Source organism: Pezoporus occidentalis, unplaced genomic scaffold (assembly GCF_034315485.1).
Source record: "Pezoporus occidentalis ecotype Australia unplaced genomic scaffold, CSIRO_AGI_Poc_V1 ctg280, whole genome shotgun sequence".
NCBI lineage: Eukaryota > Metazoa > Chordata > Aves > Psittaciformes > Psittacidae > Pezoporus > Pezoporus occidentalis.
This window is the reverse complement of record NW_026914719.1, coordinates 60,900-85,367: the sequence shown is the minus strand read 5'-3', so window position 1 is coordinate 85,367 and position 24,468 is coordinate 60,900. Positions and strand designations below refer to the sequence as shown.

At 48.8% G+C, this 24,468-nt stretch overlaps 1 protein-coding gene across 17 annotated transcripts in view; it reads right to left on the bottom strand.

The window, feature by feature from the left end:
- The window catches only part of ANKS1A (ankyrin repeat and sterile alpha motif domain containing 1A), a 124,280-nt gene that overhangs the window by 49,987 nt on the left and 49,825 nt on the right, over nt 1-24,468 (bottom strand). For all 17 annotated transcript variants that reach the window (XM_062625540.1, XM_062625535.1, XM_062625537.1 and 14 more), the window contains 2 exons: nt 20,848-21,419; nt 2,142-2,208 (listed from right to left, as the gene is read on the bottom strand). In XM_062625540.1, the coding sequence (XP_062481524.1) occupies nt 2,142-2,208; nt 20,848-21,419 (639 nt within the window). The remainder of the gene's footprint in view (nt 1-2,141; nt 2,209-20,847; nt 21,420-24,468) is intronic.

Genomic DNA, 24,468 nt, shown 5'->3' with positions numbered 1-24,468 from the left:
ACAGAGATATGTCCAGGGACATTTGCACCAAAGCATCCTTCCTCTGTCAGCACCTCATCTGCTTTCCTCAAAAGAAGGCACAAAAAGTATAGGAAAAAACCTGGCAAAATGATCCCATTTGATGTGCAGAGCCAAGGCACGCAATGAGGTCACTGCAGGAGCAATGGAGGAAGATTTTAAACCAAGACTTGGTTCTCTCTGCTGCTCCAGTCTGCATCCTGAACACAAACTCAGCATAAGGTTCACTATTCCCCATGCTCCAGCTGCCTTTACTTCCAATATTTATGGAAATGAGAGAGTGTTTTAACCCAGGATAGTCTCCCATCGCTCTGATGCTGCACTGCAGAGATAAGAGTTATAACAGTTGCAAGTGTGGCTGGAGGAGGACATTGCTCTGTTCAAGGAAAATCAATGTGCTAAATGACACTACCATTCCTCCTTCACCTTGTTTTATGGAAATGAGGAAAAGCAAAGACAAACTGCACCACCGAATAACCACACACACTATTTACAAAGCTTGATAATAAAATTAATAAAACTACATTCTTCAAGCTCACAGAAGTATGTGAAATACATAGAAAAGAGAGATGGTACTGTTTTCTCTGATCTGAAGCAATGAGAGGGCACCTACAGATTTATAGGTGAAAACTGGAGAAGAAACATTAAAACATGGGCTGCAGAAAAAGCAGTAGTTTTGCTAGGAAATTGCCACAACACTCCAGCTACTCCAGGTCTGGTTTAGAGGCTGGGTGGCAGAAGCAGCTCTTTATGCCCCATCCCCGGCAATGTTCAAGGCCAGGCTGGACAGGGCTTGGAGCAAGCTGCTCTAGTGGAAGGTGTCCCTGCCCGTGGCAGGGGCTGGAATCAGATCAGCTTTTAGGCCCCTTCCAACCCAAACCAGTCTGGGATTCTGTGATGTTCAAGCCTAAGTACAAAATTCCCAACCTAACCTCCCAGGGCTGAAAGTATTTTGTGAGCCTTAAAGAACAAAACACTAGAATGTGGTGGGGTCTAGAGAGGCTCTGCCCATTTCCAAAGGGACAGACCCACTCTTACATAATGAAAAAAGCCAAAGAGCATCTCCCTGCATTGTGGATTTGAAACAAAAGCAAGACTGTTGTGGGGATTGTGAGACCAGCCAGAAGTCAAATACATAGCAGCTCTGCTTCACATTGACTACTTCAAGCAATTCTTGTTGTTGTCCACCAGAGAAAAACAGAAACTTGAGACAAACACATTCTGAAAGGCACGAGAGAACTTCAGTTCAGCTTTCCCAGAGGCTATGGTGAGAGCAGGAATTGGAGGAGCCAGGATCAGGACTTTCTACCCTTAGGACCCTGGCCAGAGCCCTCACACCATCCTTCAACTGCAAATTAGATTTCATTTGTGTGTGTGTGCAGAAAACCTGATCTTCCTCCTACACACTGAGCAAAGACTAGTTGGGAAGTTCCAAGTACCAGAACAGGGTGGTTATTGGGCTGGGTGAGCAGGGGCAATGACACAGTCACTCCAGAGGTGATTTTACTGCATGAACTTGCAGAAGAGCACAAGAAGCATCCCAGACCATGCACACCAACCAGCATGTCTCTCCCCCACCTAAAGGGAAGGACTCTAAGGAGTCAATTCAAGTATCAGAAGCCACCACTAATAACTCTGCAATTCTCAGCAACAAGCCTTTGTTTAAAGCTATTCACCTCAACATTTCCCATATCCTAAACAGAAACACCCAAGTCCTAAAATTGATGAACAGGCAGTTTACAGAAGCAGTAAGACCCTCTACACACACACTGCTGGCACTGGGTGAGCATACATCACCACTGCATAGTTGGTCTCCCCTTTCCCAGCAGGACGGGGGTACCAGCTGCAATGCTCTTCACCCTAAAAGCCTACTGTGAGGGAAGGGCAGCTGCTTTATGTTAAAAAGCCAAGGGGTCAACCTCGAGTTAAATGAATTCACCAAGGGGAGTAGTGAATTAAAGGTTGTTGGTAGCAGCACTGAGCATCAGGCTGGGAGGCCAAGGTCTGCTCCTTCTGTACCAGAGCCTCCCCTTCCCTCCTGGGAGCCAAAGCAGGTGAAAAGATGTGCTCACAGGAGGCAACATCTCGGTTTTGTTCAGACACACACGAGCTGGGTACACTACCTGAGATCCTCTGCTGCTCCTGCGAAAAGTCAATGCCTTCGCCGATGGAACTCATGATTTTCTCAATCTGGAAAGGGAAAGAAGCACACGCTGCATTATTCATAAAGCCTTAGAAAAAGCAAAAGGCAGCCCTGGGATTTCTCCTGCCATGTGACTGCCAAAGAAACCCAGGAAAGGATGGCAAGGTACCTCTGACTCAGAAAAGGTACCCTCAACACCTTGCTTGGAAAAGGCCTGGCTGGGAGGGATCCTTAGAGGCTGGGACTCCACAGAGCCTTCCCTTCCAAAACCTAACAGTGCCTGAAAATAAATGGCTCCAAGAAAGCCACCCCTCTGGGGCACAAAATTAGGGAGGAGGAAAGGAACCCCAGGCTCCTCCGCTCGCCCTGCACAAACATGCAGCCCCCTCCACCAACAGCAAAGCCCGAGAGAAACAGCTCCCCAACTCTGTCACAGCACACTAAACGGGAACGTGGCCTCACCTCCCCCTGGTTCTGTTGGGTTTTTCTGGTTTGTTGGGGTTTAAACCACATGTCCCAAGCCTGTGCATAGGCGCTGCGCTCCTCACGGCTCCCACTGAGAGCAGAGATGCTCAGAACGAGTCAGAGAGTACATCAAGCAGCATCATGGGGGCAAATGCCCCAGTTACCCAGGAGAGGGAGCTAAAGACAATTCCATCCCTTCATTTCAGCGATTCACAGCGAAGAGCTCAAGGCAAACCTCATGCAATAAGCAAAAAGGGTAAAAACTCCTGCCCGAGAGGGTGCTTTTTCAGGTGTAAAACAGGCCACCCCAAAAAAGAAAAAGCAAGTTGCAATTTTCCTACAGCCTTCAGGATCCGCTCTTACATGAGAAGAGAAACGTTTCCAAACCAATTGTTGAGCAGAATTTGTAAACTGAGGCTTCCTAACGCAGTGCTGCAGGGGAAAACCGACAGTGACAGGTACTGGGTTAATTCTGTTGAGATGAAAGACCTGATAAATTGCACCTCAGCCACTTCAGAACTAAAATGATCCAAAGCACTAAAGCCCACTGCTTTCCAAAGAGCAATGAGGCACTTCAGAGGCTCAGGTCTGGCTGCTTACCCCCACTTTCAACCTATAACCAAGCAGAAAATTAAAGAGCCCCAGTGAGAGAGTCCTGAGAGGAATCTCCCAAGAAAACCTTCCTGTGAGGCACTTCAGTGCACTGCTGCTGAATGCAGAGCACTGACTGGCAATGAAGACTGGGGGGAAATCAACTTCAGCAACTTTTTTCCTCCAGGTCTTTTAAGGATAGGTTTTGGGAAGACATCCAAGTTTTCCTGACCTCACCCCCCAACCGCCTCTGCACTGTCTGCATCCCAGTGGGATGATTTGCTTGGTGCAGCTGCATGAGCTCCCAAAACTGCCTGGCCAGCAAGCAGAGCTCCTGGAAACACTGCAAGGGGCCAGGACTTTGACTTCCATTCAAAATCAATGGCAGCTTGAAGCTGAGCTCCAGCAGACAGGGGTTTATTTTGGTGAAACAATAACAACAGAAGAACCAGACAGTGTTAAAAGGCTCCTGCCAAGTCAGATCTCCAACAAAGTCCTTCCTGTTCGTGGGGAGCACACAGGCAGGGCACTGGTAGCGTGAAATCTCACCAGGGAGAAGGCATCCATGCAATCTATAGAACAGTCATTAAAGGATGTGGATCCTCTGCCCCTAGAAAACCATGAGGAAGAGCACTTCTACGGGCTTGAAATACAGTTAATGCTACTGTACTGGGAGCTTTGAAGAGCAGCCTGGAAAAAAGAACCAGAATTCAGCGTTCCAACATGTCTGAAGTAAAGTACATTCTGAAAAGAAATCTCAGTTAAAGGATGAGTTTTAAGTCACTGGATGCACAGGGCCTACCACCAACATCCTGCCCCGCAGTACACAAGGAAAAAGCATCCATTGCTCTTCTGCCCCTGGACACAAGAACAACTTGAACATGAGAGCTGGCAGATACCCCAGTGCTGGAGCAATGCTGAGCTTCCATCAGGCTGCTGGAGCCGGGCAGGTCTCAAAGGCCAAACACCACCAAACGCTAACACAAGGATTACTGGAGTCACTAACAGGGGGGCAGCAGGAGCAGTCAGATCCCTTGTTTCACAGGAGGGTAAAAATGCCAAAGGAGAAGTGACAGGATAAGCCTGGAACGTGAAAGCTGTCACTTACAGAAGTCACTCAGAACTTCAATCCAAACCTGCGAGTCAGCTGTCCAAACATGGGATTTTGTGGTTTAAGCTCAAGTTTAAGACTGAAAAGACTAAAAAAAAGATGATTCCCAGTAAAAGGTAAAAATATCCTGATTTCAAGTGGACAGAGGCAGCCCTTAAATGACAGGAATCACACACAGGGTGGTTCATTCCGCAGCTGCTTGCAGCCCAAGCCGTTGCTTCAGCTCAAAATGACACACGAGGCATCACATCATCCGATCGTGCTGCTTAAGACTCATTCTGGCTGAAAAAGGTAGCCCCAGAAACACAGCTTTGGGAGTTGCAAGAGAAAGGTGGAGGGTTTTTGCCATCTAACCTAAGGCTCTGTGTAAATCAGCAACTCTGCACTATCAGCAGCAGAAGTAGGGGATCAGCTGAAGTGGATCAGTTCAGAGGAATTCAAAGTCTGCCTTGTGATGCTGAGCTTCAATTCCAGCCCAATTCTGCCTTTTAACTGTTTCCCTCTGTTAGAGGTGCTTGTGGGAGCCACCTTCCCTCCACCAGCCCCACTGCCCTCCATGGGCTCCGGTTTAAAGAACTTTCCCATTTCTCATTAGTTGCGATGGAACCTGAAGGATGCACAAGCGATGCAGCAGCTTCTGCTCAAGCCTGCAGACACGTGAAAGAACTGAAAAGCATGAACTGCCTCGTATTTCTCAGCAGAGGTTACTGGTAGGAGCCCAGGCACCATTTCAGCAAGAACCATTTGCTTTATCTGCTTTTGCTCCTCCAAACCCAGCAAGGCCTTGGAATTTCATGGTGCAAAACAAGCCTCATTTCCTAATGAGACCAAGGGCTTTGGTACTGTTTTATTCACTTCCACAGGCAGGCCCTGATCCAAAGCTGTGGCAGAATTTCTGGGACACTGCCCCAATCCTGAGGGCTGGCTACAGAGTTTGGGTCTTGAGGTCAATTCAATTCAAGCTCCAGAAGTTTAAAGGCATTAAGATTTGAAGATTTATGTCCATTAGCTTCATGACAAGACATATTTCTAAGCCGAAGCTGCTCTTGTACCTGTCCGGGACCTTTATCTGAGCGCTGTTTACTTCAGGGGATCTGGAAGCCTGCACGGAGGAGGCACCATCACATGCAGAGTAAGAATCCCTCGGTTCCAGCCCAGCTTTTCCTACAACCAGCCACCAAGAGGAAAAATGAGCTAGGGAGGGCAGAGAGCAGGCAGCAAAAAAGCCTGTTTGTTCAAGCAGCCCCAGCTCCCTCCAGTGTCTCCCAGCAACAGAGGCAAAGCGCTTGGGGACAGATCTCGTACGCTGTGCAGGACATGCGGGGACTGCTGCCGGTGCTGCTGGGGAGGGCAGAGAGTACAAGAGCATGTTGCCAAGCTGATTCGAAACCCGCATCCGCAGCCCCTCTCTGGTCAGAGATACAACTCCTAATGCTATTTGACAAGAGCCAGGTGAGCTTCCTCCCATCAGATGCTCTTTATAAAAGAACCCCGTTTACTTGCCAGCATTTCTGCAGTAGTAGAGGCAGCATTCTGCCCTCCCCCACCATATTCCATGCTTGGATGCCCCCTTCAGAGCTGTTTAAACTAAAACAGGGGAAGTTCAGGTTAGAACTTAGGCAGAACTTAGGCACAGGGTGCCCAGAGAAGCTGTGGCTGCCCCATCCCTGGCAGTGTTCAAGGCCAGGTTGGACACAGGGGCTCGGAGCAAGCTGCTCTATGGAAGGTGTCCCTGCCCGTGGCAGGGGTTGGAGCTGGATGATCTTAAGGTCCTTTCCAACCTAACCCATTCTATGATTCTGTGATTCACCCTTACCCGCCTGCGGCTTTGCTCTTACATGATGCAGGATGAAGGACAAGAGAAAGTTTTAACTTGATTAGAAAGCTCAGCTCCTCTGCTGTGTGGGAAGCGGCAATGCCTGCTACCATACTGTAACCTGGAGAGGATGGTGCAGGAGAAAAGGACCCTCCCTCTCTTTTCCCTTTCTCTAAATGTAGTAAGAGTTTTCAAACAACAACTTCTCCCCATGCATGGAGGTAACAGATGCTCCAAAGCTGCAGATGAGAGGACAACGTGAGTCCAGGTCTCTGTTCCCAGTGCACCGGAGGAGTTCTGTGCCTAGGGCACGTTGCCATGATTTGACACCATGAAAAATTTGCTTCCTTCCCTGTATCCTTCTTCCACAGCTGGAATCCAACTGCAAATTAACTCTGAGCAGCAGGCCAAGTTCACTTGTTTCCATCACACTGCCCCCCCTTAGTACAAGAGGGACCTGATGCTTTTCAGGTCCACACCCCAGCACGGACAGCTCTGCACTCAGAACACAGCAAGGAAGACTTGCAGGTGCTTCTTCAGCACTGAAACACCCACGAACTCTTCCTCAAAAGCAGGGTATTGCCTAGTGCTATATAAAGCTGGATGGTAATGAAATAATTACATGGCAAAGGATTACCTTTCACAACCCATCCTTTGCTAAACACGGGTTTGATCTGGAGGCGGTCACGGCTATGCACAGTCGGAGCTGTGCTACAATGAATGCAAAGGGAAATCCTCCTTCATGCTCGAGGTTCTCCACAAAAACAAAGCACGCTCAGGTTACACACCAACTCAAACACCAATTTAGTGCTCATCATCTGGATTTAACTGTTAAAAGGTTGCAAAAACAAGAATACAGGGGAAGGACACAATCCTAAAGAGGGAACGAACGCTTTAAAGCATCCCTGCCCTCCACAACTGGTCAACTGCACTCTACAGCACTAAGAGGGGTCTGGAAGAGAAGATACCTTGAAAATAGCCTATGCCAGTTTCTTAGCCTGTTCTTTCCCAGTAATTAATTATTAAAATACAAAAATACCATGTTTAAATATAGCACTGCACTTCAGACTTAGCTGGAGCCTGAACACTCAGTTCCGATTTGTTTTGGCTTAACCTGTTTTCTTCCACTGAAGCACCAAGCATCCATCTCTGAACAGGGTACAGGGTGGTTTATTTTACCCACAGAAATAAGCCTAAACCTCCTCAATTAATACAATCATGTCTGTTATTCTTAATCCAGAGAAGTACCTGGCTCCATCCTATAAAGGTATCTTGGCCAATGAACCCTGAAACCCCACCAGGAAAGGAAACAAAGTACTGCAGAGCTGAAGTACTTTGGAAGAAGGAAAGGCTGCAAGGATGGGAGTGTCCTTCATTAAACCCCAAACCAAGGGATGTGATGGGAAGGAGCTGCAGAGCAGTTACCAGGAGTGAAGCACATGGATTTATTTTCATATTTGCCTATGTCCTGATGAAAACTAAAAACACCCCAAAAGCAGGAGCTGGGTGCGGCTGAGCATCACCCCGGGGCTGGGAAGTGGTAAGTTCTTCCATGCAGGCAGGCAGCCACCAACACATAGCAACTGGGAATTTACTCCAAAACAGAACTTTATCTTAAAACAAACCGAGCTCTGACTAATGGAGCAAAAGGCATTTGTTTGTAGAAGGCCAGTAAAAGCCAAGCCAGCTTGGAGGACACACTGGATGCTGAGGTTTGCTCTGCTGGCAAGAGGTCACTGACACCGCAGTCCTGCAGAGTAACTCCCAAGCTCACAGCAGAAGCATGACCCAGAAGTGTGCGCTCACAGCCCAGGCTGCCCCTGTGTGGGGGCTGCACCCCCAGAGCCTGAGCAGCTCAGGAGGGGATCCTGCCCCTCTGCTGTGCTCTGGGGAGACCCCCCCTGCAGCCCTGATCCAGCTCTGGGGCAGCAGCACAAGAGGGACGTGGAGCTGTTGGAGCAAGTCCAGAGGAGGCCGTGGAGATGCTGCGAGGGCTGGAGCAGCTCTGCTCTGGAGCCAGGCTGAGAGAGCTGGGCTGGGGCAGCCTGGAGAAGAGAAGGCTCCTGAAGGGGAGACCTGAGAGCAGCTCCAGTGCCTGAAGGGGCTGCAGGAAACCTGGAGAAGTACTGTTATCCCATCTAAATCTCCCCTCTTTCAGCTTAAAAGCCATTCCCCCTTGTCCTGTCCTGACAGGCCCTTGTAAAACATCCCCATTGTTCTATGATCTAATGGCTTTCTACAGGAGCAGGATGCAAAAATCTTCCCTCTGACACCACCCCTCAGGACCAGCAGGACACAGGGATGGACGGGTCCCCCATCTGCTCTGACAACACTGGTGCCAGGTACAAGGCATCAAAGCCACCAGAGCCCCTTCTCCTCAAAGGCCAGGCACAGCTCTGCAGAGGCACCACTGCAGCCAGGGCTGACGCGCTTCACTTCCACCCCCTGCCCTGATGGACATGAAGCCATGGTGCCCATATTAATCCAGTTTTTTCTCCCCAGAGCCAGCACTGAAATTTGGAGCCAGTGAGTCCATTGAGAGAGACAGAGGAAGATTAAACAAGATCCGGGGGCTTTTATCACCAATATAAAAGACAGCTTCCTGCATCACGAGCTGCCTGCGGCAACTTATTTGCATGCAGAGAAAGGAAGCTTCATTCAGAAAGCACAAAACTGAGCAGCACTCCATCAGTGTGACACTCACCCCGGTTTGGGGGCATCTTTATGCTACTGAAGCTTTCTGGAAGGGGCTAGGTAAAACCTCACCTATAGCTGAGAAGTCCTTACACTGACCGTCAGTCCAAATGTAGAAGTTTGGTTCTGTCTCTGTATGCAGCACCAGTGATTCCCAAGGACACAGCAAGGTTGTCCTGAGAGAAGAAAAACACACACAGACACCTAAAGGGAGCCTACAAGAAATCTGGAGAACGACTTTGGACAAGGGCCTGTAGGGACAGGCCAAGGGGAATGGCTTTAACCTGCCAGAGGGGAGACTGAGATGAGCTCTTAGGCAGAAGCTCTTCCCTGTGAGGGTGCTGAGGCGCTGGCACAGGGTGCCCAGAGAAGCTGTGGCTGCCCCATCCCTGGCAGTGTTCAAGGCCAGGTTGGACACAGGGGCTTGGAGCAAGCTGCTCTATGGAAGGGGTCCCTGCCTGTGGCAGGGGCTGGAACTGGAGGAGCTCTAGGTCCTTTCCAGCCCAAACCTGGATGCGATTCTATGCTCATGCCAGCATTTGGATGATCAGATACTGGTGAGAGCTACAACTACCCTACTCCAGCTGGTTTATAAGCAGGGTTTCCCCTGTCTCCCCATCCCCTCCGAGAGGAATAGGTGGTCAGAGCATCCAATGATCTGCATCGCTGTCTTGCAGCTCTGCAGGTGTAACCCTGCATCCCAACCAAGATCCAGGCTCTCAGTCCTACACATATGAAGGAGGTCAACCTGGAAGGTTTGTGTGTGCTCATGAGGAGGCTGGAAGTCTGACACCTCTCCATGCAGCACTCCCTCTTTCCAACACCTCCCTCCCACATACACACACTCCTTTACAGAGACCTTATTTCTGAGAAGCTAAATATGACCTTAAAATCCAGATACGCTTTGATATCCAAGGAGAGCCCCTTTGATGCTCTTATTCTGGAAAAACAGCTTTTGGACTTATGTGAGGGGCACTGAAGAAACTCTAATGAAGTATTTTCCTCTTAAATCCCTGTAACAACTTCAGACTTGTTAAATCTGTTATGAACAGAACGAGATGTGACAAATCACTTTGTTCTACTGCTGTTCAGAGGCTCCTCACAGGCCCCTACCTGGGTGGCCTGAACAGGGAACTGTGTTAGCAGCTAGGAATGATTTAGGGTTATAGAATCCCAGACTGGTTTGTGTTGGAAGGGACCTTAAAGCTCATCCATCTCCAAGCCCCTGCCACAGGCAGGGACACCCTCCACTAGAGCAGCTTGCTCCAAGCCCTGTCAACCTGGCCTCAACTGCTGAAGGCAAGAGCAGCATCCCCACCTCTGTCAGCTTCTGCCATCATGAAGAGCATTAGGTGGCAGCATAACAGGGCTTCTCCTCAAAACCTCTCCTGCCTGCTGCTTCCCGGGCTTACCTTCCCTCATGATACAATTTCTGCTACCACACACCACTGCCCATCAACCTGAGTTCTGCACATCACAAGGTAAAACCCTGGTGTGTGGGGGGGGTGTGTGTGTGTCTGTGTCAATGCCTTCTGTTCCCTCTGTGCCCCCTTCCCAAATGGGCAGCTTAAAACCCACCAGTCCAGAAGCCTGATCCCAAGGAAGATAAGCTGTAACACACCTACACATGCATCAAAACCAGAAACACTGAGCAATAAAGTTATTCAGGTTAAGTGTCTCTAATGAAATAAACCCAGAGAAACAAGTGGCATGGTATCTTCCATATGTATGGAATTAGTGCATTAGAATGACACCCTGCAGACAGGCATAATTAAGAATCAGGATTTCCATTACAAATTGTTATTATTAAGGGGTTCATAACCTATTGTACAAACTTGCCCAGGGGTAGAGCTCAGCAGACAAGATAACAGCTTCAGCAGCATATTTTAGTCTTGAAAACTACTTACAAAGTTGGGTTTAAAGGTTATCAGTACTTGACATTTCTGCAATTCCAAGTAAGAGGCAAGGGTTAAGACTTCATTATTTCTAAGCTTCTGCAGTGGAGGGATGGGGCAGATTTGGATTTAAATTACATAGATATATATATAAAAACCCAGACAAGCTGCCTCTACAGTTTAAAAACCCCTCTAAGTACCACAAACACCCCAATGACAAAGCCACCAGCTTTATTACGGGCTAATGAGTTAGCTCTAAATAGCAGGGAAGAAACAGAAGGGTGCAGTAGTGGGTGAGGCTGGGGAGCACAGAATGCCTCCATTCCATACCAATACCACAGCCACAAACCCCAAACACAGCCAAGGTAAGATCAAGCATGAGCGGCACTGTTGCCTCAACAAGACAATTCCTCCTGCACACAAAGGTTGATTCTGACCCATCAACAGTGTGCCTGAAACTTCGTGTTGGACAGTTACAAGGTGCTCCAAGCCACTTCCAACTGGTTTGTGGGTTTTCTAGTAAACAGCAACAAGTTATTTTGGGGTTGCTTGGAAAAACAAAGAAGAAAGCAGAGCTATTTAATCAAGATTGGGGATCTCCTTTTTTAACTGCTGACTTGTGAAATCATCTCAAGAGATGCAGGATACGGTCTGGAAGGGATGGAAGAGGTCAGCACGAGCCCATGACTCAAGTGGGAATTACACAACAGCGCAGAACACCCAACACCCTGCAAAACAGAATCATGGAATGGTTTGGATTGGAAAGGATCTTAAGATCACCCAGTTCCAACCCTCCAGCCAAGGACAGGAACGCTTTCCTCTAAACCATGATGCCCAAGGCCTGTCCAACCTGGAACAGCAATGGACTGAATGGAAAACCAGCTTTAGTTAGGCTTTTTGTGCATCTCAAAACTAATACCCATCAATGGCAATAATGCCCTTTAGCTGATACTTTCCGTGGGGGTTGGACCTGTATGATCTTAAAGTCCTTTCCAACCATAACCATTCTATGATGCTATGATTTTCCAGTCTTCTCAGTGCAGTGCTAATCACACTGTCCCAACTCCTCCTGCTTCTCATTCACTTTTAAGAAACACACACTTGAAAAGACACCTCAGGCAGCCTTCCCAAAAGGAGGTCCACTACACTGGACATGATGCTTCACATTTCTTAGCTGCATCTCTGAACCCTTGTTGCTCTCCCAGCCCATACGGATGCACATTGAACTTCCTGCAGCTTTCAAGAACCTTGCAGATCCACAGTAATTGGGGTTTGACATGACAACAGCACAGATAACAGAAGGGCAAAGCCAACAGAAATAGGGGCAGCTTTTCTAAAAGCCAACATGACACAGGCTCAAAACACCACTGTGATTAGGATGCTAACAGGAAGAGGGCAACCCAAGAAGATGCTGTGTGCAGACCTTCATCTGCAGACAGTAAGGCAGGTGCTACTTCAACCAGCAATAAGGTCTTGCCTGCTTCCCTGTTCACCCTGCTGATGCAAAGCAAGAGCAAGCTAAGGAACTATCCCCAGCAAAGTCTTCAGTGAACGATACCTGATATTACTAACTGGCTCAGGAGGGACCTTTAACAATCTTCCAGTACCTAAAGGGGCTACAGGAAAGCTGGAGAGATTTCATGACAAAGGCCTGTAGGGACAGGCCAAGGGGAATGGCTTGAACCTGCCAGAGGGGAGACTGAGCTGAGCTCTTAGGCAGAAGCTCTTCCCTGTGAGGGTGCTGAGGCGCTGGCACAGGGTGCCCAGAGAAGCTGTGGCTGCCCCATCCCTGGCAGTGTTCAAGGCCAGGTTGGACACAGGGGCTTGGAGCAAGCTGCTCTAGTGGAAGGGGTCCCTGCCTGTGGCAGGGGTTGGAGCTGGAGGAGCTTTAAGGTCCCTTCAACCCAAACCAGGCTGGGATTCTACGACATTGCATCCCTGAAGGCAAAAGCGAAGCTCCTCACACCCAGCTGAGATGTGTCCTTGAAGCACAGGGCATGGCTGGATCGCAGCATCCCCTAGGACGCCTGAAAGGGATGGAGCTGCAAGTAAGAGCAGACAGGATCAGGGACAATACCTGCTGGCTCCTTACTGCAAGTGTAGTCGTGGGAAATTTGGATCTGGGCCACGAACCTCATTTCTAGATTGGTGACAGCACATAAACCACTTCTGGTTTAGATTACGATGCTTCAGCTTGTGCTCTCAACATCACCATCCCAGAGAGCAGAAGCCTCATATTTCATCACTCAATACATTCTGTGCATACAAAAGATACCAGCCTGTGTTATGAGCTCAGTGTAACAAATACCAAAGGCCTGGAGAAAATAATGCTCAATTTATTAATTCCAATTTAAACTACAAAAGCAAGCCAGTTTTTTGAGGCTCATTTCAACACTTGAGCTCGCATGCTCCATCCTCCTCCAGCAGCATGTGCTTTCCACATACAACACAGGACTCACTAACACTGGTATTTATTTCTAGATGTTTTGCAACCGCTCATTACTGATCAGGGCACACACATTTTCTGGCTTAATATGGTCTCTGCGAAACTCATCTGGATCAGGATCAGGGCCTGTTGCTTCACAGCACTCTCCAGTCTATGTTTTTGTACAAATCTGAACACAAACTGAAAGGAAAGGAACTTCGGGTATAAATCTGCATTTCCCAAGCAGCATGTGGTGGATCTGCAGTTTCAGAGCCCTCCAAATAGCAGGGTTCTTTTGACAAACACCCAGTAAAATCTGCTGTTAACATGACAGGAAAAGTGGCCAACTGCACACTGCATCTGCTCACAGCAGTGAGATGGCTGGATGCTGGTTATTCTGAACTCACATTAAAGACAGGCAACCCCCCCCCCCCCTTAAGAATATTGAATCAATTCACTGTCTTCACAGCTACGTTTTCATGCTCTCACATCCTAACTCCCAAAGCCAAAATGCCAGGCTCTTGGTGCAAAGGTTGCCTCCAGCTTGCAGGATGCCACAGGGCATGGGGATGCCCACTTGGAGACTTGAGACAGAGCTACAGAAACCCTGCTTTAAAACTAAAAGCTTCTGGAGTGCCAGAGGATGTGATGTAAAGTAGAAGAGAACCTAATGAAAGACCGGATTTAGTAAGGACACTGCGGCTGGACACTTGTGCTCCTGAAGAAGTGTCCTGAAAACCAACAATCACAAGATCTTTACGTAACCAAAGTATCCATCAGAGCATCAATAATTTATATAGAAGAATCAGAAGCTTCTGCTTTGGAAACACTGAATTAATACACTTGAAAAGTTAACAGAAACAGAGATGTGGACTGCAGTTACATTATTCTAGTGCACTGGATGCACACAGATTGAGTTAGATCCACATTCAGTTTCCAGTTAGTGACCTATAAATATCAGGGGGGGGAAATCTCTGTGTATTGAGGGTATTTTCACAGATCCTTCTGAATGGGTGGATGGAGGCATCTGCCACACACAGGGGAACTGATAAGCTGCAGTGGCTCATTGTATTTTGCAAACCTGCCTTAGGGAGAGCCACCCCGGATACCAGCCTTGCTCCAGATGGATTGATATGACTCAGAGGGCTGGCAAATATCATTCTTGCAATGTCTAAACCTCGGTGCTAAATACAGGAATAAAGTCTTTATCCAGACCAGAACACCAACCAATTTGACCTATAAAATCAGTCAATTTTCTTCATTTGGCATGGCTTAGTTCACTATTGGGTTATGATTTTATCAAGTCATTTGCAGGAGAAGCACAAAAGCTTTCACTTCAAAAAGTGAAGCAGGATGGAGGAAATCTCACCACTGCAGGCAAAGGGAAAAGAGACATAAAGGATGATGTAAGAATTCCTGACCTCAGCACAGGAAAAACAAGAGGAAACATTGGGATATGGAGATAATAGAATAATCAGCCTAATAATTAAGTTGATTCAGATCCTGATGGACACACTTGTTTAGAAGAGCAGAAACAGAACAAAAATACTGACCACATCACTGCCTTTCCCCTAAACAAAGCACAATTAGAAACCATTTCAAACAGGCAAAGGGACAACTGGAATGAGAACTCAGAAACGAGGGGCAGCTCTAGGCAAGGGAAGCACACCAAGCCCACCCCACACGGAAAACAGGCTCTGCCTGGTCCCACCAGCTAAACCCAAGGCAAATGAGGTGTTAAACACCTGAACCAGATTCTGGTTCCTCCTTTTAGGAGGCAGAGGCTGCTGGCAAGCAAGGAAGGAGCCCTGTAACCCACATGGCATGGTCCTTGGCCCATGCAAGTGTAAGCACACGGGGTCAAGCCAGAAACGAGACGTCCAGCCTGCAGGTGGGATGGATACAGAGAGGATGAACATGTTATCTCTATTGTGTTTTTCCCCTGAACACCAGTATTTTAACCTACAGCTCAGGCCATATGGGAGCCATCACCAGGTAAGCTGCATGAGCTCCTCAGAACAAAACCCACTGAGCTTCCCTGGGCACAAACCAGTAGCTCTCCCCCTGAATAACAAGGAGGATATTTGCATTTTCTTTCAAGGCAAGCTGGCAGCTCTGAATTTCAACTTTTGGGTGTCCTTTTTAGGCAGCAGCAGGTTTTACATCAAGAGCTTTTCCTGAAAGTTTCACATTTCAATGCAAATGTTCTTAATCCTCAGCTGTAAGTCTGTAATTGGGGCACTAACTCCACTAGGTACTTAGGCACCCAAGCAGCCCAAGGTTAATGGAGCTCAAGTACTTTAAGGCATCCCACAGCAGTCACAGTCTCTAACAACTTGCTCCCCAGCTCTTCACAACCCACAATGGAAGGTATGACACATGTGCCATTTACTCCTGGCATCCATCTTTATGTGACATTAAGAGCCCCCCAGAATGGGTCAGCACCAGGTAAAACAGCACATCCACTGTTACCACAAAGGGGAAAGAATTCCTTCTGAACATAGCGAAACATGGAGCACCACTGCAGTCATTCATAGGAGATGATGGCTGTCCAGTGCCATAATGAGCTGCAGAATATTCATTAATTCTTTAACTAATTCACTTGGGGGGGGGAATGCATCAGTGCCAGACTGTGCTTCTCATCTTATGCAAAGTGAAATGCACGTTTTATTCAGTCCCCTGCTTCCTTTGAAGGAGGCTTAATCTCTTCTTAAAAGAGCTAAAGACAGAACACAAAGCAACTACCTCATTTGGTGACTGATGCTGGAACCTCCGAGCCCTAACGCTCCTTACAAATTCACCACCAGAGCCCACTTACTTGAGAGCAGAGAGCTGGAAGTGGAGGATTAAGGAATGGCAGGAGCCAGGTCTGAGGCTAATTCTCAGTAGCCTGCCTCATTCCCTGCCCCTAAACACTGCACAGATCATTTTTTTCTTACCAACACCTATGACCCAGAAGAGCAGGAAACTCGAACAGCACCGTGCCTCACCTCCAGACCTCTGCTCTGAGCATGGATACTGATATGGGCTGGTGACATCAGGCTGCACAGATGCATCTCCTGGATCAGGTCTTTATCAAGAACAACCTCACTGCAATCCTCAAAACACCCCAAAGCAAAGCAGCCTGCCCTGGTGCAGTGTCGTGGCTGCACAGGCAGGAGCAGAAAGGAACAACAGAGATAAATCACAGGAGCTGCAGCACATCAGAAACCTCTAATATAAACCACTAAACCCGAGTTCCTGAAGCCAAGATACTACCCAGCATCTCTGCATTTTGCCAAAGCCAAATGTCTCCCCTCTTCTTCCTCCTCTACAAAGCCCATTTATCTGCTATTCACATTTAAGGGGTTTCATTTCATCACCCCCCCCTTTGTGCTGCAAGACTCATCAAATCAACTGGGCTGGAAAAGCCCTTTCAGCTCATCCAGTCCAACCATTCCCAGCACTGCCCAGGCCACCCCTAACCCATGGCACTGAGGCTTCGTCTCCACGTTGTGTGAACACTTGCAGGGACGGTGACTGCAGCCCTGCCCTGGGCAGCCTGTTCCAATGCCTGAGCACCCTCTGGGGCAGGAATTGTTCCTCAGCTCCATCTAAACCTGCCCTGGGGCAGCTTGAGGCCGTTTCCTCTTGTCCCATCCCTTGTTCCTTGGGAGCAGAGCCCAGCCCCTCCTGGCTCCATCCTCCTCTCAGGCACTTGTAGGCAGCCATCAGGTCCCCCCTGAGCCTTCTCTTCTCCAGCCTGAACCCCCCAGGTCCCTCAGCCCTTCCCCATCACACTTGTGCTCCAGGCCCTGCACCAGCTCCGTTGACCCCTCTCCAGCACCTCAATGTCTCTGTTGCAGTGAGGGGCCCAGAGCTGAACACAGGATTCGAGGTGCAGCCTCACCAGTACCCAGCAGCAATGCTGTGTGGGACACCGCTCCTCAAAGCCTGCACAGGGGTTTTATCAACCTGGCAGCATTTAAGGGACAGGAAATGTTTGCCACAGCTTCTTCACAGTTTTTAGAGGACTATCTGACACCCTCCTCAAGCCCAGGCACTGCTCCTCTGCTGCTTCTCCCAGGAGTTGACATCTCCACCGATTACTCTCACTGTCAGGAAGCTGCTTCCCCGGCAGAGCTGTGGCAGCTCAGTGAGTGACTGTGATAAAGTTCTACTTCACCTTGGTCTGTCCCTCTCCTTTAGCACAGACGGATCTATCAAATGGATAAAAGGACCTGGAAAAAACCCAACACAACAGAAGCTGGGGCAGGAGGAGAAGGAGCCATTGAACACCTAGACCTGGCTGAGGATGGTGAGACAGCATAGGCCCAGAAGAAAGCAAAGTTCTTACACATCCCTTAGTCTTTGTTTAACAGCTTACTGTTCATATCAGATGTGTATGTCACCTTGTATCCAGAAACACCCAGAAGAGCCTATCAAGAGAGAAATCAGGTCAGCTCCTGGATCACACTCTGGTGGAAGGATCTGCGGAGCAAACACCAAGAGACTCCAGTACCACTGTGGAGGACATGAGGTTTGCCTGCTTATAGCAGGACTTCTCCATGAACCTGGGCAGATGGGCGGGGCTGGAGCTGCTCTATGAAGGAGGAGGGCAGAGCAGAAGTGAGTTAACCCACGCAGGAAGGGGGCTGGCAGCCAAGCCAGGCACCAAACCCCCACTTCCTCCTTCAGGAGCACAAACAGTTCCTCCTCCTATACAAACCCCACAGTGAGCATCTTAGCATCTGCTAAGTGTTTATGATGAAAACCCAATCTATCTTTTTAACCCTCAGCCAGGTTTGGAAGGATTCAAGTATTTATGCTGAGTAGGAGCTCTCTCCCCCTTGCACACTTCCCCTGCCCCACCTTGCTTCCCACTCAAAGAATTGAGCATTTTCAGTCCTCACCCCCCTCCCTGGGCAATACATTGCTGTTTGCTTTCCTGGGTTCTCTGGCTTACAAAGAGCTCCAATGGGACAGCAGCTGAGGGGGCAGCACACACAGCCCTGCTCCCATGAAGGAGCTGGTGGGTCAGGAGGCAGATGGGACAAGCTCAACAGACTCCTCTGCAGCACGGAGCACAAAGCGGCGCTATCAGCATCTGTTATTTAGGCAGGGTCCATGGAGCAGGGGAGCTGCAACTGGGAACAAGGATGAGCTTTGCCAAGTGAATCATTTCTTCCCCATCCCACCCTTTTGGCAAAGCCAGCACCACCTTCCACTTCCAACAAAGGGCATTGGCAGCGCTCGGCTGGGGAAGGGACATGACCCTTTGCTTCCAAGCAGCAGATATTCCTGCTGTCCCTGGTCACCCATGGCCCAGAGAGATGCTGGCTGGATCCCACAGATCCCATCTGCTCAGACATAAACAGGTCCCCCCCACATCCCCAGGGCCCCACCGACACACCTACTGCTGGCAAAGCCAGTGGGCAACACCCACAGCTTGTCTGCTGCAGCTGCGCCTTGCATGGAGCCGCACATGGATCACTTTCCTCTCCAGTTGCCTGCATAAAGACTATGAAAATTAACAGAATAATGCCTATAAATCTGCCATTGTTTCCCCTCAACACACAGGAAGAGCCACCCCTGTTAGCAACGATTTGGCTCAACAAGGTTTTAGATCAGCCTGGTAACTTCAGAGGCTGCAATCCTAATTCAGAGCAGCTGCATTATCCCATTCAGGGAATTAATGAAACCTCCAAGCACAGCACTAACTGATGCTTAAATCTCACTGCTGCCATTATGACCAGCACATACAAATCACTGTAAAGAAACCCCAAACACTCCCCAAAGGAGCATCTTTACTGTTTCTTAACCATCATAAAAGGTTTATTTTACAAAAGTATTTACCATACAAACTCTTATGAGCAGCTCCATTTAATACTGCTTCTATAGAAGATTGACCTGTGAACCATGCCCTTCCTGCTGACAGCATCAGAGTGCAACCAGGAGTCAGGAGACCCAAAATGCCTCTATAATCTTTAGAAATCAAAAAGCAAATCAAGGTAAAGGCAGAGAATCACCAGCTCATGGCTTGTCCCCTTTCTTATGACACTATTTCACTTTCCATACTGCTTTCCAGTGGGAACAAAAGCATCCTGCAAGAAGAAGCTATTGTCATCTCACAGATGGGGAAACTGCGGCAGGGAGGAGAAACCTTTGCCCAGACTCATTCTGGCTGGTCCATGACAGGCAAATCAGTGCTTTAGCCAAAGGATGCTGCTCTCACATTAAAGCAATTCCACAAATTGTTTAAACTGCACCAGAAAGCAGGAAGACAAAGAAAACCATCAGGTTTTGACAGTACAAACCTAAGTTAGACCTGCCCCACTGCAGCCGGATAAGAATTTTTCACATTCTTTCTCTGCTTTCCTCACCTCAACAGAACGGGAAGGAAAAGCAGGTTTTCCTCCTGTGGCTTGTTAGGCTGACACTGGGTGGAAATGATGCTCTTTGTTTACAAGCAGGGAAGCAGATCTGGGGTTGTTCCTCTGAGCAGAGGAAGCACAGGCACACCAACACTTGACCTCTGCTACTACTGGAGTCATGTAGCACTGCAAAGATGAAGGCTTCTTCCCTTTCAATATCCGCTGTAAACAGTTCAGTTCAGCATGAAGAGCACAGTGAGAATTACCCCATCCTTTCAACTCTGGCTTCTGCTACAGGTTCCCTCACTTAACACCACGCTCCTACTGACCCGGGTGATTAACTGCAAAGTCTCTACAACCAAAACAGCTACAGAGGAAAACAGAGCTATCTGGCCACTGAAACACTGTAGTGAGTGAGAGCATGAACTGAAGGATAGCATCATACCAAGGAGGGACTCCCACTTTGCTATTAGCACCTTTGAATACCTCCCTTTTCCACAAAAGATGATTTGATCTCTACCAGAGAGGCAGCTGAGCATCACTCAGCACACAGAGGACAGGTGAGCAGGGGCACAACCAGCCCATACCCAGCACACACAGCTCCACACCCCCAGCACTACCCCAGGGGGTTACTTCCTCTCAGTGTACAAAGAGTGGTTCATGTGAGCTTATCTCTTGTGCAGTGCTCCTGCTCCACCAGAATCATCTCCAAAGAATGCTTCAGTAATGCTGCGGTGCTGAATTTCAGAGGGACACTTAATCTCACCCGAGTGCTTCACTACGGCCAACTTTCTGAGCATGAAATATTTAACTATCCATAGGCTTCCTGTGCTATAATAAAGTGACTGCTAACAAGCCTCTGAAATAAATATGTGAAGATGAAAGTGGGAGATGGTAAATACATAAAACAAAGTCTAATTACTCTCTTCCTTCCATCCCCTGAACCCAGGACGCTGCTCACCCCTCCAGCAGCAGGGAGCCACAGCCAGAACATCTCCCCTCTGGATGTTGGGAGAGTGCATGGGGAAGAACTGGAAAGAGGAGGTCAACACAGATTTGGGAGGAGCACCGTTATCAACTCTCCCTCATTCTGGGGATGTAAACCCACATCTGGCTTGCCAAAAAGAAATCACACCCTGAATTTGAGCAACTTTGTAAAGCCCCTCACTTCTGCAATTCCTCTTGTCCCCCACTGCAGTTAACTGCCTGTTAATACAATGTGAGAGTTAGTACAAGTAATGAGAACCACCCAGAACCCCCACCTGTGTGGTAGAGAGGAGCTCGTGCTGTACACACTCATCCTGGCACAGGAGCTCTTAAGCAAGGTCAGCCTTACCTCATCCCACTCGGAAGCAAAGGACGGGGACTTCTCCAGCCTTTTCTTCCCAGTGCTGCAGTTGGAGAGCGATTCGCTCCGGCTCCCCATGGCATCGTCCTCTGTCGGAGAGCAGGTCAGAAGATCAGAGTCCGATTTCGACAAGCTGCGGCTGAGTTTGAGCTCAGCTTTGGGTCTGCTGCCTGGGTGGGCTCTGCCCACAGCTCTGTCCCCCTCTTCCTCAGCACCGCCGGGGTGCTGGGGCACGTGGGGCGTGACTACAGCTCCAGGATCCGCCCGGTTGACGTGCGTGTGCTGCACGGTCGCGTAGACCACTTTCTGGGTTTGGTCTGGAGAGCTGGTCCGTACCGAGCCACAGGCAGGTAAGGCAGCATCCTCCAGCTGCATAGCACGTGCCTGGCTTGTAGCTTCCGTGCCTCCTTTCTCCACGGAGGAAATGAGCCTGAAAGGGTCCTCACTTATCTCACAGATTGGGGAAGAACCGTGAAGCAACCCCGAAAACTGCTCTGGAACCTGGATGTCGTGACCGTCAGCAGAGTCCTGGCTGCGGCTGCCACTGCTCCTCCTGTGGTCTTCAAGGAGACGAAAACAGGGCAGGGGGGAGGAAATTAAAAACATGGAAGAAGCAGCAAAATTCCATCTCTCCCCCCTGCCTTCCCTCAGCAAGGGAGGCAGAGATAAAGAGAGAACAGTTCCGTATTGTTCCGCGTGCTCAACTTGTACCCAAAGTCATGGCATTTATGAAATTCCAAGCACTGGCCTGATTTATGCAATCTGGCAGCTCTCCTTGTTGTTTTATTCCTGTTAACACTAACTATCAGGCCTTGCTATATAAGGCTAAGAGAAGTGCTAACTATATCCTGCAGAGAGAGCAAGTGAGGTAGGAGAAGCAGAGTCGGAGGCTCCTGGAACATCTGATAGATTTCCATAAAGGCCAAAGTGTTATTTAGAGCAGCGCTCCCTGCTCTTGGCACGGGCTGCAGGGTGGGGAAGCTTCTGGACTGTAATCAACCTGCCAGTTCCAAAATCCATCCCCCAAAAACAACCACGGCTTTCCTCCCTAGTGGTTTCTGAGTTTAACCTCTCTCCCTACTCAGGGGAGAGAAATAAACACTCGAGGCAATAAAAAGACTTGTTCAAGAACCCTCCCTCTTGCAAGGAAAGCACTGAACACAGAGCGGTCTCATCTGCTAAGGCAGTGGAGCACCGGCTGCCCCAGAAACACAACACTGTTACACCAACATCTTTAATATCAGGTACCACAGTCCTGCATCAATCATGAATAATTGACTGATCCCAACTGCCAAGTGTGCACACAGACATACACGCACTCACCCTGGCCACAGCTGAACGTGCACGTGAACTGTAAAAGCAAGACTGTAAAGCTAAGAGCATAACTTTAGCTCACCAAGGACTCCTATATCCACCTATATAATATTTGTAAGTTTTAACCACTTTCATTTAGAGCTGAAGAAAAACCCTTCATTCTGAAGACTGAAAAAAGAACAATAAAGCAAAGCAGCCCCATAGCATGGCTCTGAAAAGCAGGGAGGATGTTCAGACCCCGATAACGTGGCTCAAACACAGGGAGGATGTTTAAATGTGAAGAGGAAATTGCTTGCTTTGCAAGACAGCAGCTCTTGGAAGCCAAAGCAAAGGAATCCTCATTTCAGCGAGGCAAAATACACTAATGAATTTTACTTATCTTTAACTAAAAGGAGTCTATTAGCAACAAGAGAGGTATCAACTCCTTCCCCAGAAGCACCCCTCCCAGCACAAAGCTTGACCAGGTCATTTTCACACACTAACACCCATCTGGTTTTGTGTCCTAATATCAGGAATGAGGCAGGAAAAATTAGTCACTGGCCTTTGCAAGCCACCTCAGATGGGCTGTGCTGTGCCCCCTGTGTGCTGAGCAGAGCTGGGCCCTCTCACAGGCATGTGTTTACTCCACAAGATGCTCAAAGCACTTTGCTCAGTTGGCAGCTGAGTCAGGAGCAGCAGAAGCCCGAGCGGAGGTTGACTGCCTGGGCAGCACGCCGCAGACCACGCTTCCCACTGGGATCAAGTGATGCGAGGCCTTACTGCAGTCTGGATCCTATGAGTTAAAGATTCCAGGACAATGAAGTAGTTGTTGATGATCCTGCACGGGCACATAAACCACAAGTTGTGCGGCTGAAGTTGCCAAGGGGGAGGCACATTCCCTGCAGGCAGGTGGCGTCACCAGCACCGTTCCCAACACTGGGGAGTGCACCCCATCAGGAGATCAAGAGACCAGACTATGTTCAGTTACTTTGCATAAAGTTATGAAGCTGTAATGCTGGAGAGAAACCTAAGGGGAGATGAGACATGCTGCATTCACAGGACAGACTGGTCTGAGTAAGATAAAGCTACCGACTTGGGAAGAGGAGCACAGCATTGAAGGGACAGTCACAGTAACGCAATGAGGAGGGAAAACCTCCTGCAAAATCAACAGCCTTTCTTTTCAGACTTTCCTTCCCTGGGAATCATTTCTTCCATGCCCCAGCTTAACCTTTACTGACATTTCTGCTGAAGGCAGGCAGGCGGCTGGTGAAATTTTGTGCCACGTGCTGGAACACTTGAGTCCAGCCAGAACAAAATGCTCCAAATCCAGCTCCAGAGCCTCACAAAAGGACTCCTGTTGAACAGAAATCACAGCCACCATTCATCCTCGAGCCCATGAAGGACTTGAAACACAAGGAAGCTGCCAGGGAAGGAAGGGATGAAGCAAGAGCAACAGCACTTGCTCAGAAGATGTGAGGAACATCGTGAAGATGTTCAGAGCCTGCCCTGAAAGCTGCAGACAGAACTCATGTAGGAACAGTCATCTTGTTTCTTCTCATCGAGGTGCACGTGGCAGGAACCTTGAGGGTTAACCAGGCCTTAGCCTTCGGGGTTTCAACTAAAGAGGCCTCAGGATCAGCCAGAACAACCACTGGCCATGTCAGGAAGATAGACCCTTTCAGGATAGGTTACTGACATGATGCACCTGATGCGCTGATCACTTTCCTCGTGGCACAAAGATGAAAACAGCACTCATTTTTCAAGGGTGCAGTGAATTTGGAGAAGGGAAAAATAATATTCAGGTGCTAGAAAAGCAGAGAGCCCCCAGTTCCATCCATGTGCTGCACCCTGAGGGATGTGAAAGCACACTCCTACAGTTACACTTTTAAACTGAGAAAGGGAGATGTCTTTAACACAGGGTCTTCTGTCCAGCTCCCTTAGCTGATCTTACCCCCAAACATAGACATCTGGCTGGTCCTGACTTCTTCAGTCAATGCCTGCTGGAGGCTTCACCAACAGGAGAGGCTGCTTCCAACACCTAACGGGAACAGGAGCCCCTTTCTGGGTACAGCCTGTCAGCTTCCCAGGCAGGATTCGGTTACGAGCTTCCCTGCCAGCAGCCTGACTATCCCAGATACAAAGCACTTCCCTAAACTCCTAACACTGGGCTGCAATTGCCCTGCCTCGATTGGATTTCTGTCCCTGTATATCATCAGCAGGATTTGTTTCATGTCCCTGGATTAGGAGAATGAAGCTGTTATTGCAGCTGCTTTTTGCTTAAGCTCCCCAGCCTTAGAACTAGCTAGGGTATGCCCT